The 13,630-nt window shown below is 39.5% G+C and overlaps 1 protein-coding gene across 1 annotated transcript; it reads right to left on the reverse strand.

The window, feature by feature from the left end:
• Nucleotides 1–3,198: 3,198 nt before the first annotated feature.
• On the reverse strand, nucleotides 3,199–13,002 carry slc13a2 (solute carrier family 13 member 2). The gene is made up of 12 exons (XM_070843108.1): nucleotides 12,668–13,002; nucleotides 10,650–10,778; nucleotides 8,738–8,874; nucleotides 7,505–7,761; nucleotides 7,234–7,411; nucleotides 6,998–7,120; nucleotides 6,117–6,326; nucleotides 5,418–5,518; nucleotides 5,110–5,225; nucleotides 4,313–4,474; nucleotides 4,070–4,207; nucleotides 3,199–3,374 (listed from the first exon to the last, which is right to left on the reverse strand). The coding sequence occupies exons 1-12, from the start codon at nucleotides 12,770–12,772 to the stop codon at nucleotides 3,243–3,245; spliced, it is 1,788 nt and encodes a 595-aa protein (XP_070699209.1). The 5' UTR covers nucleotides 12,773–13,002; the 3' UTR covers nucleotides 3,199–3,242.
• Nucleotides 13,003–13,630: the final 628 nt, after the last annotated feature.

Genomic DNA, 13,630 nt, shown 5'->3' on the forward strand with positions numbered 1-13,630 from the left:
AAAAAAAAAAAAAAGTTGTTAAAAACTTTGTTACGTTGTGTCCAAGTTAAAGTTTTGCCGTTTGGAAACTCTACCTAAGAGAAGAAAAGGAAAACTTGGATTTGTAATTGTGTTTTTCAGTCAAAATAGTGCTGCAAAAAGGACGAAAATTGGGGAATGTAGCAGAAGTCGTTTAAAGAACAAATCTTCACACCCTTAAATCTCATGTTTTCTTGTTTGTGTGTGATCTGATGTTTCTGTTTCTGTGGCAGTCTGATTTCTGCCTCTTGTACATTTCTATCTCATTGTGTTCGCTCTGACACATTCCAGTGAGTTCGGACCTGAGTGTTGATCTCTTCTTATTTGAGGGCATTTATTACACAGATCACACTGAGAATCAGCAACTGAACCGTCTTTGGATGCCTCTAAACTATAATATGCAAACGTAGCTTTCTCTCTGTCTGTGCTGAGACACAGCCTGACTCAAATAGTATCCAAAATACTTTTGTTTTTCGGCATATCTGCACATACTAGATACTTAAAGTACTTCAATTTCAGCGACCCCTACCCATCGATTACAGCAAGTCTGCTCACACAAATGCTGCAAATTATTTGCAAATACTAGTTGAGGCAGGTCTGTGGAGAACTGCAGCAAGTTGGGAGGAAATTACTTGAATGCACCTGTTTGTGCGTTGAGATCAACGCAAGAAAAAGGTGGAAATTGATTTGGATTGTTTTTTGGCCTGCACAAGTTGCAGATTGTCAGTTACAGGGAACAGAGGATGAGAGGCGAATTAGCTCCTGTGCTAAAAAAAGTCAAATGGACAGGAAGGGGAGGGTGGGGGGGTTCAGATTGGACTCTTAATCGGAGATAAAAACAGATTGACTTGAATGTTATGTTGAAAATGTAACACAGATATTTAGGACAGATTTATTTATGACTGATTGTGACTCATGTACAACTTATTTTGAAATGATGTAAAGTTTTCAAATGTCGGTGTGACTGAACAAAAGTAAAATAAAGATTTATGGGACTTTTTGAAATATTGCAGTGTCTTGGCTGGTGATGTTGTGGGAAAGAGAGAGTGCACACTTTGCTCACATGATATGGTTTTATTTTCAGAAAGCTCCACTACAATAACATGTAATGTGGGGAAAAACCCCACATTACTCTGCAGGGATGTTCTCTGTTTATCTTCTACACTTTCAGTTTATTACATTCATTGAAAAGAGAGATACTGACCTCCACTACGATCGTATCCTGTTGGCAGCCTCTTATCTCAAAGTTATTCTTCAACCAGTCTTTTCATCTGCACTCATTTACACAATATTCGTAACACCTTCCTGCTATTGATTTGTGCGCTTTCTCTGTTTTATCTTCCTCGTTGCTAAACAGTGTTTTTCAGCCTCACACTCCTCCAATTACTGTTAAAGGAGTAGTGTCACATTTTGGGAAATATGCTGAGGAGATTGATTCTCATGCACTAGGAGATGGTTAGCGTAGCGTAGCATGAAGATTAGAAATGGGAACACAAGCCAGTCTGGCTAAAAGATAAAAAAAATAGCCCACCAACACTTTGAATGCTGACTAAATAATAAGCCTTCAGGAGGTCATTGCACCTGGCCTCTTCTGTTTTTGTGCACCATATAAAATGTTAATCAGTGAGCTTTAGAGATGGTGGTACATGTTTTAGAGAGTGTTTCCAGTCTTTATGCTAAGCTAAACTAACTGGCTGTAGTTTTGTATTTGCTGCACAGGTATTAAAGTACTATCAATGTGCTCTCAGAAAGAAAACATATTCCATATAAGCATATGTCTCAAACTATTAAGCTTATAGCTTTCAGCTGTATTCATGAAGGGAATATTTTCAATTAAAAATTAAAATGTTCCCTGCAAAAATAATCACCTAAAGACCATCAATTTGACTTTTACTTTTCACAATATTAGAAATGTAAAATCAATGTTTGTTCGTGGTAAAACAGTGTGACAAAAACACTGATAAAACACTGATATAAATTAAATATGCAACACAAAACAAAAACTTAAAGTCCAACAGAAGGACCACAGCAATAAATTAAATTAACTGATAAAATTAATTCAATGTCAGCTCATTTACATATTGTCTGTAAACACGACATCACTCAGAATAATCACAAAAAAACAATCACACTAAATAATCACTCAAACACACAGTGTACTGAATCTTTGCATAATTTTTGAGTCATTAAAAGATAAATAAGATGACATCACATTTGGGGAAGAGTGTACAAGGAAATCTTTTCTAATGATCACATTGTTTTTGTTTCGGTCACTGGAATGACACGAGGAAGTACAGAACAAAAAAAGGGGAGAGTCTGTTTGATAGTAGAGCTGTCTGATAGAAGTTCATCTCAGTTTGGGTTGTAAATCCAGCAGTAGTTTTTCACCACATTGTTTATACTTAAAGAATTGATTCAGAGGTTTGTTCTTCTTCATTGGATTTCAGACTGCAGTATTTCTGTTATGCTCTCTTAGCTGTCATTGTCTGACCCCTTTGAAATAAATAAACATAGCCTACTCTTTAAAAAACATTGATTCAGAGCACATGGCAGTGCACCTCTGCTGAGTGAAACTGGGTCTAAATTGTGTTTAGCCCCATCTTTAATCTTTTTTTTTTTTTTTTTACCACATTTACTGTAAACAACCTTTCATTTTCTCTCCGTCTGTCTCATCTCCTTCTATAATCAAAGCTTCTGATAAAGCTCTTGAAACTCAAAGTGGGTTTTTCTTTTGTCCTTTAAAGACCCAGAAAACGTTCTTTCTCTATCAGCTTCTTTCTCGTGATGGGATCTTACAAGAACACACACTTTCCTCTAAACTTTAAACAGTCTTGGTAATTTCATGTGAGAGATTTCTGACCTTGTGGTTTTTTTCTGAGCTCTTCTCATTGGTTTGAAGTGGCTGACTCAGTTAAAAAAGGGTGATGTCACATACTTCTATGCACCAATCAGGATCGAGCATCCTGTCGCTGTCACTCAAATCTGATCAAACCACAATGACATAGTACTGATGAAGCAGATCAGCTGAGCTTTTGAGTGTTAAACTTTTAACAAATATTACAGTAAAATGTGGTTGTTGCTCATTTAGTCAAGAATATTTTAGATTCTATGTTAGAGAAATACTTAAGACATGGAGATGAGTTTTCAGGGGTTATAAAAACCAGTTCTGTGTCATTCCCTTTCTCCATCTCTCTCTCTCTCTCTCTCTCGCCATCCTCTCTTACTCACGGTTGGGTATGTGAAGTGTTTGCCCACTGAGGGAATATGTGCATGTCAAACATGACGTATCCCCAGGTGTTGATGCCTAAATTGGTGGTCAAAATCCCAATAATGTTCAGCATGAATCCGGCTTTAACCTGGAGGAACAGACAGTCACATCCTGATCAGTACACAGAAGGAAAAGTCTTTTTTAAAAGCAATCAGTTTGGGTTATAAACCTTCAAAATAAAAGTGGGACTGTTGTGACAGTGGACTGAGTTTGCAGGACACTGTTCAATTCTTTTGTGGAGCTACAGTCAGCACCATTAGACCTGTGGTAAACACCATCTTGAATGAAATCAAAAGAATTAATAATTTGTAATTGATTAATCCATCCATTTTCTGACAACATTAAATAATTCTTTGCCATATTGTCCCTATTGTCACACTTTTACATTTTATTAAACTATATTCTACACGATTAGCACCACTCTTCCTTCTTTATTAAATGAATGCTCAGAAAAAGAGGCTTTTAATTGCATGTAAATTAGGGTCTGCATAAAAATGTAGATTTTCAGAAACTGATAAAGATGGCAAACAGCAAAACATCTTTAAAAAAAAAACTATGTGTTTAGTCATCTGTCCAGCATTAATGTTTTTCTGCAGTGTAAAGGACACTTCCCTCCCCATTACCACAGCCAATTATCTATTAGGAATTAGTTCTCAACCATATTCAACTTTCCTCAAATTAACATTTGTAACATAGATTGTGTATTATATATTAGTATATATTATGTATAGATAATACATATTATATTATTATATTATTATATTATTATATTATACAGCTCACCATGTCCATGACTTTGAGTTTTCCAAAAGAGAAGGCGATGGCGTTGGGTGGTGTTGCCACAGGCAGCATGAAGGCCAGAGAGGCAGCAATGGTGCAGGGCAGCATCACATAGAGCGGGTGTATCTTAATGGCTACGGCCTAAGAAACACGCCAACACAACACAGTTAAATACATGGAGCTGTGTGCGTGTGTGTGTGTGTGTGTGTGTGTGTGTGTGTGTGCAAACATCTGAGCTCTGTTTACCATTGAAGCCAATATGGGCAGGAACAGGGTGGTGGTGGCCGTGTTGCTGGAGCACTCTGTGAACGTCGCCACCAGAAGGCAGAGCAGCAAAGAGATGGCGTAGGCCGGAATTTTCTCCAGAGGGGCCAAACTCTCTCCCAACCACTTGGACAGACCTGACTCCTGTTAACACATATTTCAAGCAGAAAATATATTTTTTTAGTTAGGAGTCTTATTATTAATGCTGCCAGGATGCCAATGTCTGTCAACAGGTCATGTCATTTTGGTCCAGTCCCATTGAACAACTTCTGGATGGGTTGCCATAAATGTTTGCACAGATATTCATCTTCACCAGGGGATTCATTTTAGACTTTAATGATCCCCTGACATCTCATGTCGCACCACCAGTGGGTCAGTTACTGAGTGAAATATCTTAACATCCACTGGATGGATTGGACTCAAAGGTTTTGTCCATTCACACTGGAGATCCGCCTGACTTTTCCTCTCCCTCATAAAGTTGACATTTGTGGCTTCATGTTAAATGTCTCAGCAACTATTGTTACTAAAGCAGAGTGTGACATTTTATTTTATTGTATTGTATTGTTCAACTACAATTTCATCAATCAAGTATTATTGATTTATCAAGTAATGATTTATTCTAAGGAATCTAAACATAATTTATTGTGAAAGAATAACCACAAATATACATCTTACTTAGGTAGAGTGCAACATGTTATCTTAAAATGTTCTGACCAGCAGTCCAAAAACCAATACATGAAATCTTACAGGGAGAAAGCACAGCGTTCACAGACGTTTACCTCACTGCCAGCAGCCAGAGCGAAGCCTCCTCCCAGCAGCAGGATGATGTTCCAGGGCATTCGCTCATGGACCACTTGCCAGTTCAGCAGAGTAGAGGGACACTGCACCAAATTACCTGTGAGACCCAGATGAAGTGTGAACATGAAACAGTAATTAATGTGAAAGAGCAGTGTCATATCCGCTGGGTAATCCATACCAAATGCTCAGATGAGCTGAAATTTAGGTTACAGGAACACATTTAAGGCGTTGTGGGATTTTTTTTCTCCCTAACTGTTAATAAGAATGGGGGAAAAAATCAACATTTCACCTTCATCATTGTGACCATAGCCTCCAAACTTGGGCAGCTGGGAGGGGATAACGAAGAAGAGCATCGACATTAAGATGGCGATGGTTCCATCTGACACGAAACTGACGGACAAAACATAACATTATTCAGTATACTGTTGCTTAGATATGCATTGCCTGCTCTGTCGTCACATTGCAAATAAGTGTGAACCAAGGAACTAAGAACAAATGTGCATTTGTTGATGCAGAAATGCAACATCATATGTTGAGGTTGAGGAATTTAAAGGATAAAACACTACACTTTTCTTATTGTCAACAAAGAAAAGATGGGCTAATGCCTGCACACTATACACAAGTGTGTAGGTATAATCTGTTCTTCCACTGATGAGGTTTACTGATGTGCACATAATTACTCTCCTGCTTTATTGTCAACAAAGCCCATGAAAAGACCAAAAACAAGAATGCATTAACCCCTCTCTAAATACTTTCTGATCTCCTCAACCTGGTTTTAGCACTCAGTCCCAAAACCATCAGAGGTAACTCTTTACAAAAGACTCACAAATACATAGTTTCATCTCTAAAAAACAGCTGTGCACTGTTGATCAGCTCATTTGAGGTTTTAGGTTTTTTCCTGGGATTTGTTGACAAGAGGAAAATTATGCTGGTATCCCAGCACGAATGGTGTGAAGTCATGTCCAAAAAGGAAGAGCGAGCGACTCACTCTCCTCCCTTATTGAAGAGCACCGTTGCCCAGCCGTCTATGAAGCCCGGCTCCCTGGTGAACCACAGGAGCACCAGCAGGACGAAGATGGTGAGCACCGCCACCTCAGCAAACTTCATGGGCCCCAGCTTACTGTACTCCTCCCTCATCACTCTGTACGCCTCCTTATCTCTGTCGCTTTCAATGCCGCAGCCGAATGACTGCTTCAGGCTGAGGAGAGAGGTACAAAGTGCAAAAATGCTGCAGACTGATCAACAAATCAAGGAAAGGTTTGAAGATTTATAAGCATGGACTAATTTCAGTGTACTGGTTGAACTTTTAGGTAAATATATTTTCATAGTGGTGTCGTTGTATGGAATACCAAATATTGAGACTTGTTAGTTTGTTTATCAATCAAAATGAAATATGACTTTCCTTATTGCTTCACCAAATACTAGAAAAAAACAAGTCATGTTGAGGCACATAAAAATTGTTTGTTAGCAATCTTCAGACAGAGACAGGCTAACTGTCTCTCTCATTTCCACTCTTTGTGCTAAGGTAGGCCAACAGGCTGCTGGATGAAGCTCTGTATCTAATGATTGTCTTCATCTAATGTTTCCCAAAATACTGAAGAATTTTGTAAGGTGCTTTAAGACATTTTTCTGGTGTACATGCAGGAGGTCAGTTCAACCTAAACGCAAAAATTTGATGTGTGCAATGTGTGCAGGATCCTCCACAGATCTCACTGCAGACCGTTTTTAGTACTTTTCTGCGTTACGAAACAAATCCTTAAAAATCGAAAAAATGATGTGCACGGCTAAGTACTGATTAGTGTAAGTGGGACAATTTTTCAGCATTTTGGGCTAAATGACCATTTAAACATGAAGCTGATGTTGCCTTACTTGAAGCCCAGGAACAGAAACTGAAGCCAGAACCAGGTCAACACCAGCATGAGCACCATGTTGGGAAAAGCAAAGCCAAACCAGCTGGCAAAGTTGATCACCTGACCATTGCCTGGGAAGAGCCTTCACAAAACAAAAGAAAGACGGAGAGATGAGAGCAGGAAAAGGGGGACAAACAGGACAATCAGCTGTTACATGCATGGAATAATATTCTGCTGTGTTTCTCAATGCCTTACTCGTCGATTTGACCCTTAAGGATGATGTTAGGGGTCGTGCCAGTGAGCGTGGCCGTGCCTCCGATACTGGCAGAGTAACACACACTCAGACTCATCCCTTTTGTCAGGAGTTCATACTTTGCCTCAACTGCTCTTCTCCTGGACTCCTGCAGTGACTCTGGATTCCACTCATGTTCATCTGCTGCCCAAGATATTCAGTAAGTTAAACTTAGTGGACAGATCACTGTTTAGAAGACCACAACCCATCTATCTAGCAGACATTTTTACTTACGGACTCCTTCCTCCAGCTGAGTCTTGGTCCCCGGCTGTTTCTCGTCGGTCATTTGCTGTTTAGTTTGACTGGTCTCAAGCTCAAATGCGTGGTTGTCCTCGGCTGCAGCCTGAAAGTCTCGAGCGTCCGCCTGGGCCTCCGTGTCTTTCAGCTGCTGCAGCACAGCCTGGGCGATGGGCAGCATCATGGCTGTGGTGGCCGTGTTGCTGATCCACATGGACAGGAAGGCTGAGACTATCATGAATCCCATCATCAACCTGAGAGAGAGCAGTCAGTGAGAACAGTGGTGGTGGTGGTGATCAGATCAAAATGAAGACTACCATAATGTTCATGTATTTTTTCAGTATTTTAAATATAACAATTTTTCCAGGTTTCATTTTGCTGTTCTGCTTCATAATAGAATAAAGAATAAAGAATAAAGAAAATTTACTCCCACATCAAAGTCAATGGTATTTCATGAGCATGTGTAATTTCTCAGTTTTTTCAGCACAGTATCTACCTCTTTCTGTCTTTTCTCACAAAGTACCAAAACATAGGGAAAAGTGAATCAATTATGTTGGTTCAACTACGGTGGCCATGAAAGCTTAATGCACTGCAACTGAAGAAAACACATGCAGAATTTAGAAAAGAAAGAAGAAGAGCTCATGGATGGTCATGAACCAATGTAAGTTTTTTAGTTCTGAGAATCTGATTGTGTGATTAAGATATTTGCTGTTAACACAGGATCAGTGCTTTAACGGTTCCTACCCAACAAATTCAATTAATGGTACATCATGCAATTATGCAATCATAATGTTTCTGTATGTGGTTTCTGTTTGCAGTGAGTTTCTGTTACAGGTTTTCTCACTTTTTTAACGTTGATTCTAAATGCAATTTTATAGAGCTGTTTTTTTTTCTTCTTTTGCTGTTGTTTTGTTATGTGCATCCTTAAGTTCCAGTGCATTGAGCTCTCAGGGCCACTTTTCTCAATATAAGATTAAATGACTTGTTAAGATGTGTGCTTTTTGCAGTTGAAGCCTCTGGTTGTTGTGGAGGAATCTCTCAAAGATATGAATGAATTAATCATCTGGAATAGACACAAGTCAGTTTTTATATCATGAGAAGTCCTGCATGGAGGAAATGTCAAAATGTCTATAGATATTTTTGTAGGGACTATTGACTCTCTGGTCACAGCTGTCTCTTTGCAGTCTGCTGTAGTGTACACTGGTGAGCTGTATCACAAGGCCTTCTTACAGGGACGGACGAACACCAACCAGCAGCAAAACTCGGAGAGCGATTCGCTTATGAAGGTTCCAGTGCTCCACTGCAATGGCCACCAGCAGGCCGCCAATGAACAGCATGTTTGAGTCTTTCAGATACTCAACACTGACCTGAAACAGATCACACAGACACTAGCTTCAGGAGGGGAATCAAAAAATCCAAACATGCAGAACAAACAGAGCAAGCTTTAGTAGCAACCTGATGATCTGCTGTACCGTACAGGTAATGCATTATCCATTTTTTACAGGCAATAAATGTAAAACACTGGGATCAGCAGAGCTGCCTGTTCTTCTGGCCGTCTGTTTTCTAGCTGATCCTGACCTCTACCCTCTTCATCTTGGAGGCCAAGAAAAGAAATATGAGGTCAAAGTGAGGCAAGGCCTCACTGTAAAATCTCAAACAACAGAGGACTGCACAGCAAGTTCAGCTGCACCTAACTTATGTTGGCCAATTGTTTCTCTTCCCTCTTCTGATTGCCTGTTCACAGTGTGGAGTCCCATTACAGAACTCACTTACACTCCAAATAGAAATGTTTCTGTTCCTGTTACCCAGGGCGGCTCATAACACCTTGTGCAAGGCGAAGTAATATTATAGCAAATCCTTAGAAAACTCTAGATATTTCTACCAAAATATCCAAGAACTTTATAGTCATAAGCAGCAATATTTGCAGACAGGTGTCAACAAAGTACAGCTATATATAGTATAAGCTGGCATATTGATGTTGATGCCAAGCGCCCTGTCATTCTAGTGCTACTAGACCTCAAATCTGCCTTTGACACCGTGGACCACACAGTCCTCCTGTCTCGTCTGAACCAATATGCTGGCATCAATGGCACCGCACTTAAGTGGTTCACCTCCTACCTCACCGATCGGAGCTTTTCGGTAATGATTGGTGACCTGTCCTCCTCTCGCGTCTCTCACTTGTGGGGTGCCACAAGGTTCGATTCTTGGCCCGACCCTGTTTTCCCTTTAAATGCTGCCGCTGGGGTCAATTATGGCAAAGCACAATCTGTCGTTCCACTTTTATGTGGACGACATTCAGATCTACCTACCAGTGCAACCAACAAAAAGTGAGCTCTGAGTATCTTAACCAGTTGTCTTAATGATTTTAAGCAGTGGCTGTCGTCCAACTTCTTACTTTTAAATGAAAACAAAACGAAATATATTGTATTTGGGGATATGGATATATCAGATGTTGGTTCAATAACCTTCAGACCAACGGTTAAAAACCTTGGGGTGACGTTTGACAGTGGACTGAAATTTGATAAAAAATCAACACAGTAGTTAGGGCTAGTTTCTTTCAGTTGTGTCTCTTGGCCAAAGTCAAGCCTTTTCTTACGCATACTGACCTTGAAAAAGCCATCCATGCGTTTATCAGCTCAAGACTGGACTACTGTAATGCACTGTATATTGGCATCTCCCAGTCGTCCATCAGTCGTCTGCAACTTGTACAAAATGCCGCAGCCCGGCTTTTAACAAACACCCGCAGACGAGAGCACATCACCCCTGTCCTCTACTCTCTCCATTGGCTGCCAGTGCAGTCAAGAATTGTTTTTAAAATTTTAATGTTTGTTTTTAAAGCTCTTAATGGTCTCGCCCTGCCATAATTGTCTGAGCTTTTAAATTTACGGGTCCAAAAAAGAGCTTTGAGGTCTTCTGATCAGCGCCCACTTGAAGTCCCCAGGACGCATTACAAACATTGGGGTGACCGCTCATTCTCTGCTGCCACACCCAAGCTCTGGAACAAGCTCCCCCCTGATACGCGCACCATCACTGACCTCGGTCTTTTTAAATCAAAACTCAAAACCTCCCTGTTCAGAAAGGCTTTTAATACCTAGTTGCATGTGACATGCATGTGGCACAAAGATGTAAATAAGAACTGTACCTGTTCAGCTTCCATGATGCCCATCATAGGGAAGAGAATGACTGGCAGGAGGGCAGTGACAGCCAGAGGCATACACTCCGTACACCAGTACAGAGCCATGAGGATGATGGCATAACCGCATTTCGCTTCCTATGAACACACACACACACACACACACACACACCGTTCAGGCCAAATGCTCTGCATGAGAAGCGGCAAACACTGGATCATCAATGCAGCATTTTGTTATTTTACATCTGAAATATGCTGAAACATGCAAAGACACATGTGTGATACAGATAAAGATGTTTGGCACAGCCGAAGACACAATTTCAGTGAAGCCCACACAGGGTTTCAACTTTCATGTCCTTTCTTTTATCTCCAGCCTCTCTTTAAAAGGCAATAAGACTTTACCCATGCAGATAGCAGTAACCCTTGATCATAAAACAAACAGTTTGTCGTGTTCTTGTCTTACAAGATAACTCTTTATGGGTTCCCAGTAAAATCCTTTTTCATAAAAACTGTTTAAACTACCCGACACAAAACTTTCCATTGCCACATAAACGAGACCTTGCTCTGCACTTTGAGTGAGTGATATTTGGGGAAAAAAACATCATTTCTTTCTTGAGTTAGATTAGAGGACTGATACCATTATCATGTCTGCACACTAAATATGGAGCAATGGTTACCCTTGCTCAATTTAGCTTATCTTATCCAATCTTAGCTGATCTTATCTTAAATACTGGAAATCTGGCTCAGGCATAACAAAATCTGCCCACTATCACACTCAAGGTCACTAATTAACGCATTACATCATACACATATATATATATCTAATATAGAAAAATGTTTTTGGATATATATAGATAGATAAATAGATAGGGTTCACATGTGGTTCAAGATCAACTGCACTTTGTGCACTGTTATCCCACCTTTGTCTCCTTTAATCAATTAATCAATCAATCCTTATAAAGCGCCAATTCATAATAAACATTATCTCAAGACATTTTCTGTAGCGCATGTCGAGACCAAACCCTTTTTAAATACAGTAAATAATTTAGACACATAATCATGTGACCACGTTTGGAATGTGATCTTGGTTTGAAGTGGACTGCCGACCTGATGAGTGATAAGTGCAGCACACAATAAATGTGTCCATGTAACATTACGCTCTGATTTACCGTGGATGTATATTCTCAGTAACTCACTTCTATGTAACTATTGTAACAAAATCCCCTTTGACAGCTTGAAGGTGCATGTTGTCCAGACACTGAAAAACTTCTATGTCCAATAATAGAATCATTTTGAAATAATCTCACATTTCTATGTGAAAAAGTCTGATTTCCCTTTCATTTTTAGATATTCATTGTTCAGATTCATTGTTCAGATTCACAGCCATGATATCTTAACATGTGATTGTAGCATTTTATAAATAATTGTGGTTAAATCACTCATACAACATCAAACACTTCATCTCCCATGTGGGATTTCCTTGGCATGAATTGAGCTACTGACACATGCAGAGCAATGTTTCTTGAAATTTCCTGAAAATGTCAAAAGTTACATAATTTATTCATTTATACCAACATGAAACAAATGTTTGGGATGCCAGTTGGTGGGTTAATTGTAATTGTACTCAAGGTCTATGAAATTCTTTAGACAAATATTTGATGTGCATGTGAAACTGCATGTGCACTTGTATTGCAATTCCCAGCAGGTGATAATAAGCAGGACAGGACAAGCATCATGAATGTTTCCATTCATTATGTACCTCTCTGACATGTGCGCTACATTGAAGGACAGAAATAGAAAAAAGGGGCACAGACAGGATTCAAACACCACAACTGTTACCTGTTTTAGTCTCTGGAAAACACTTGTAGTGTTCTCTCAGTTAAGATAAACACTGATTAATTAAAATATTACCTCCATTTTCCATCCTGCCACATCAAGGAGGGTTCTTATATGTATGCATAACATTTTAAATGTATAAAATCAATAAACATAAAAAGTTACCTCCATGTCCACACAAACACACTCACCGATGTGGGGATGACAAGCGGCAGGGGAAGTAATGCAAGTGGAATGACAATGATGATGATGAAGTTTCTGTGATGCCACAGCCACTTTAACCAACTCATAGTCATGTTTCTGCTGGAAAAGCAGACAAAGAAACCAGAAGCGAAAAACTTTCCAGAAGCGTCTCAGGTAACTCAGAGACAGGTAAGAGCTGCACAGCACGGTCAGGTGAGCTAACAGTAAAGCACAAGTGAAGCTGGGAGATGTGCTGCTCAGAGAACCACTGATGTAATGAGACCAAAATGCAACAATCTACTGTTTCTATCTCTTGTCACCACATCAAACATTAACTCAACACGGAAGAGATCGCAGTCCTTGATAAAGAGAGGAGGGTAACAGCACGGGTAGAGAGAGGTGGAGGAATTAACAAATGAGGAGAAAGATCCAAAGATCCAAAGCAGCTCAGGTGTAACCAAAGGTCGGGTGCTGTGCACGTGCTGAGAGAGGAATCAGGACATGTAGCCAATTAGTCTGCCACAAGTTTACTAAAGCTGAATGTTTATATGCAGGCTCGGTTATAACTTGGAATTAAGAAACACGGCTCTGCAAAAACAGCAGAAATTATGAAGGTTTGTCAGTTAAATAATTGAATTTAAATTTTATTAGCATTTTATTTCTATTTCTATGTGACTTGTTTAAAGTCTACAGCAAGTAAATCTGACAGTTTTACATTTATCAGTTTCTGACCGTTTTTGTTGGACAGTTTTTGCTCCCGGCTAAATTAAGAGAATAGCTCCAATTAAGTCGTAAAACACACTGTAAACCATATTAAATCCAAACAAGTGCTCTTGTTGCCGCTGTTGCATCACAGACAGCATGTGTGGAGAATTAAGCGAGTCAGTGTGGTAAGAATGAAAATTATATATTAATAACTAACTTACCTAGAGATTAATACTTGTCTTTCAAAACTATTACAGAAAATTAAA

Source organism: Pempheris klunzingeri, chromosome 14, assembly GCF_042242105.1.
Source record: "Pempheris klunzingeri isolate RE-2024b chromosome 14, fPemKlu1.hap1, whole genome shotgun sequence".
NCBI classification, from domain to species: domain Eukaryota; kingdom Metazoa; phylum Chordata; class Actinopteri; order Acropomatiformes; family Pempheridae; genus Pempheris; species Pempheris klunzingeri.

Excerpts from the sequence above, each read along its gene's own strand:
- slc13a2 (XM_070843108.1), bottom strand. The coding sequence starts at position 12,772 with ATGACTATGAGTTGGTTAAAGTGGCTGTGGCATCACAGAAACTTCATC. Across the intron at positions 8,875-10,649 it reads GCATCATGGAAGCTGAACAG|GTCAGTGTTGAGTATCTGAA; the intron begins GTACAGTTCTTA and ends GATCTGTTTCAG. Across the intron at positions 4,208-4,312 it reads TGCCCATATTGGCTTCAATG|GCCGTAGCCATTAAGATACA; the intron begins GTAAACAGAGCT and ends CGTGTTTCTTAG.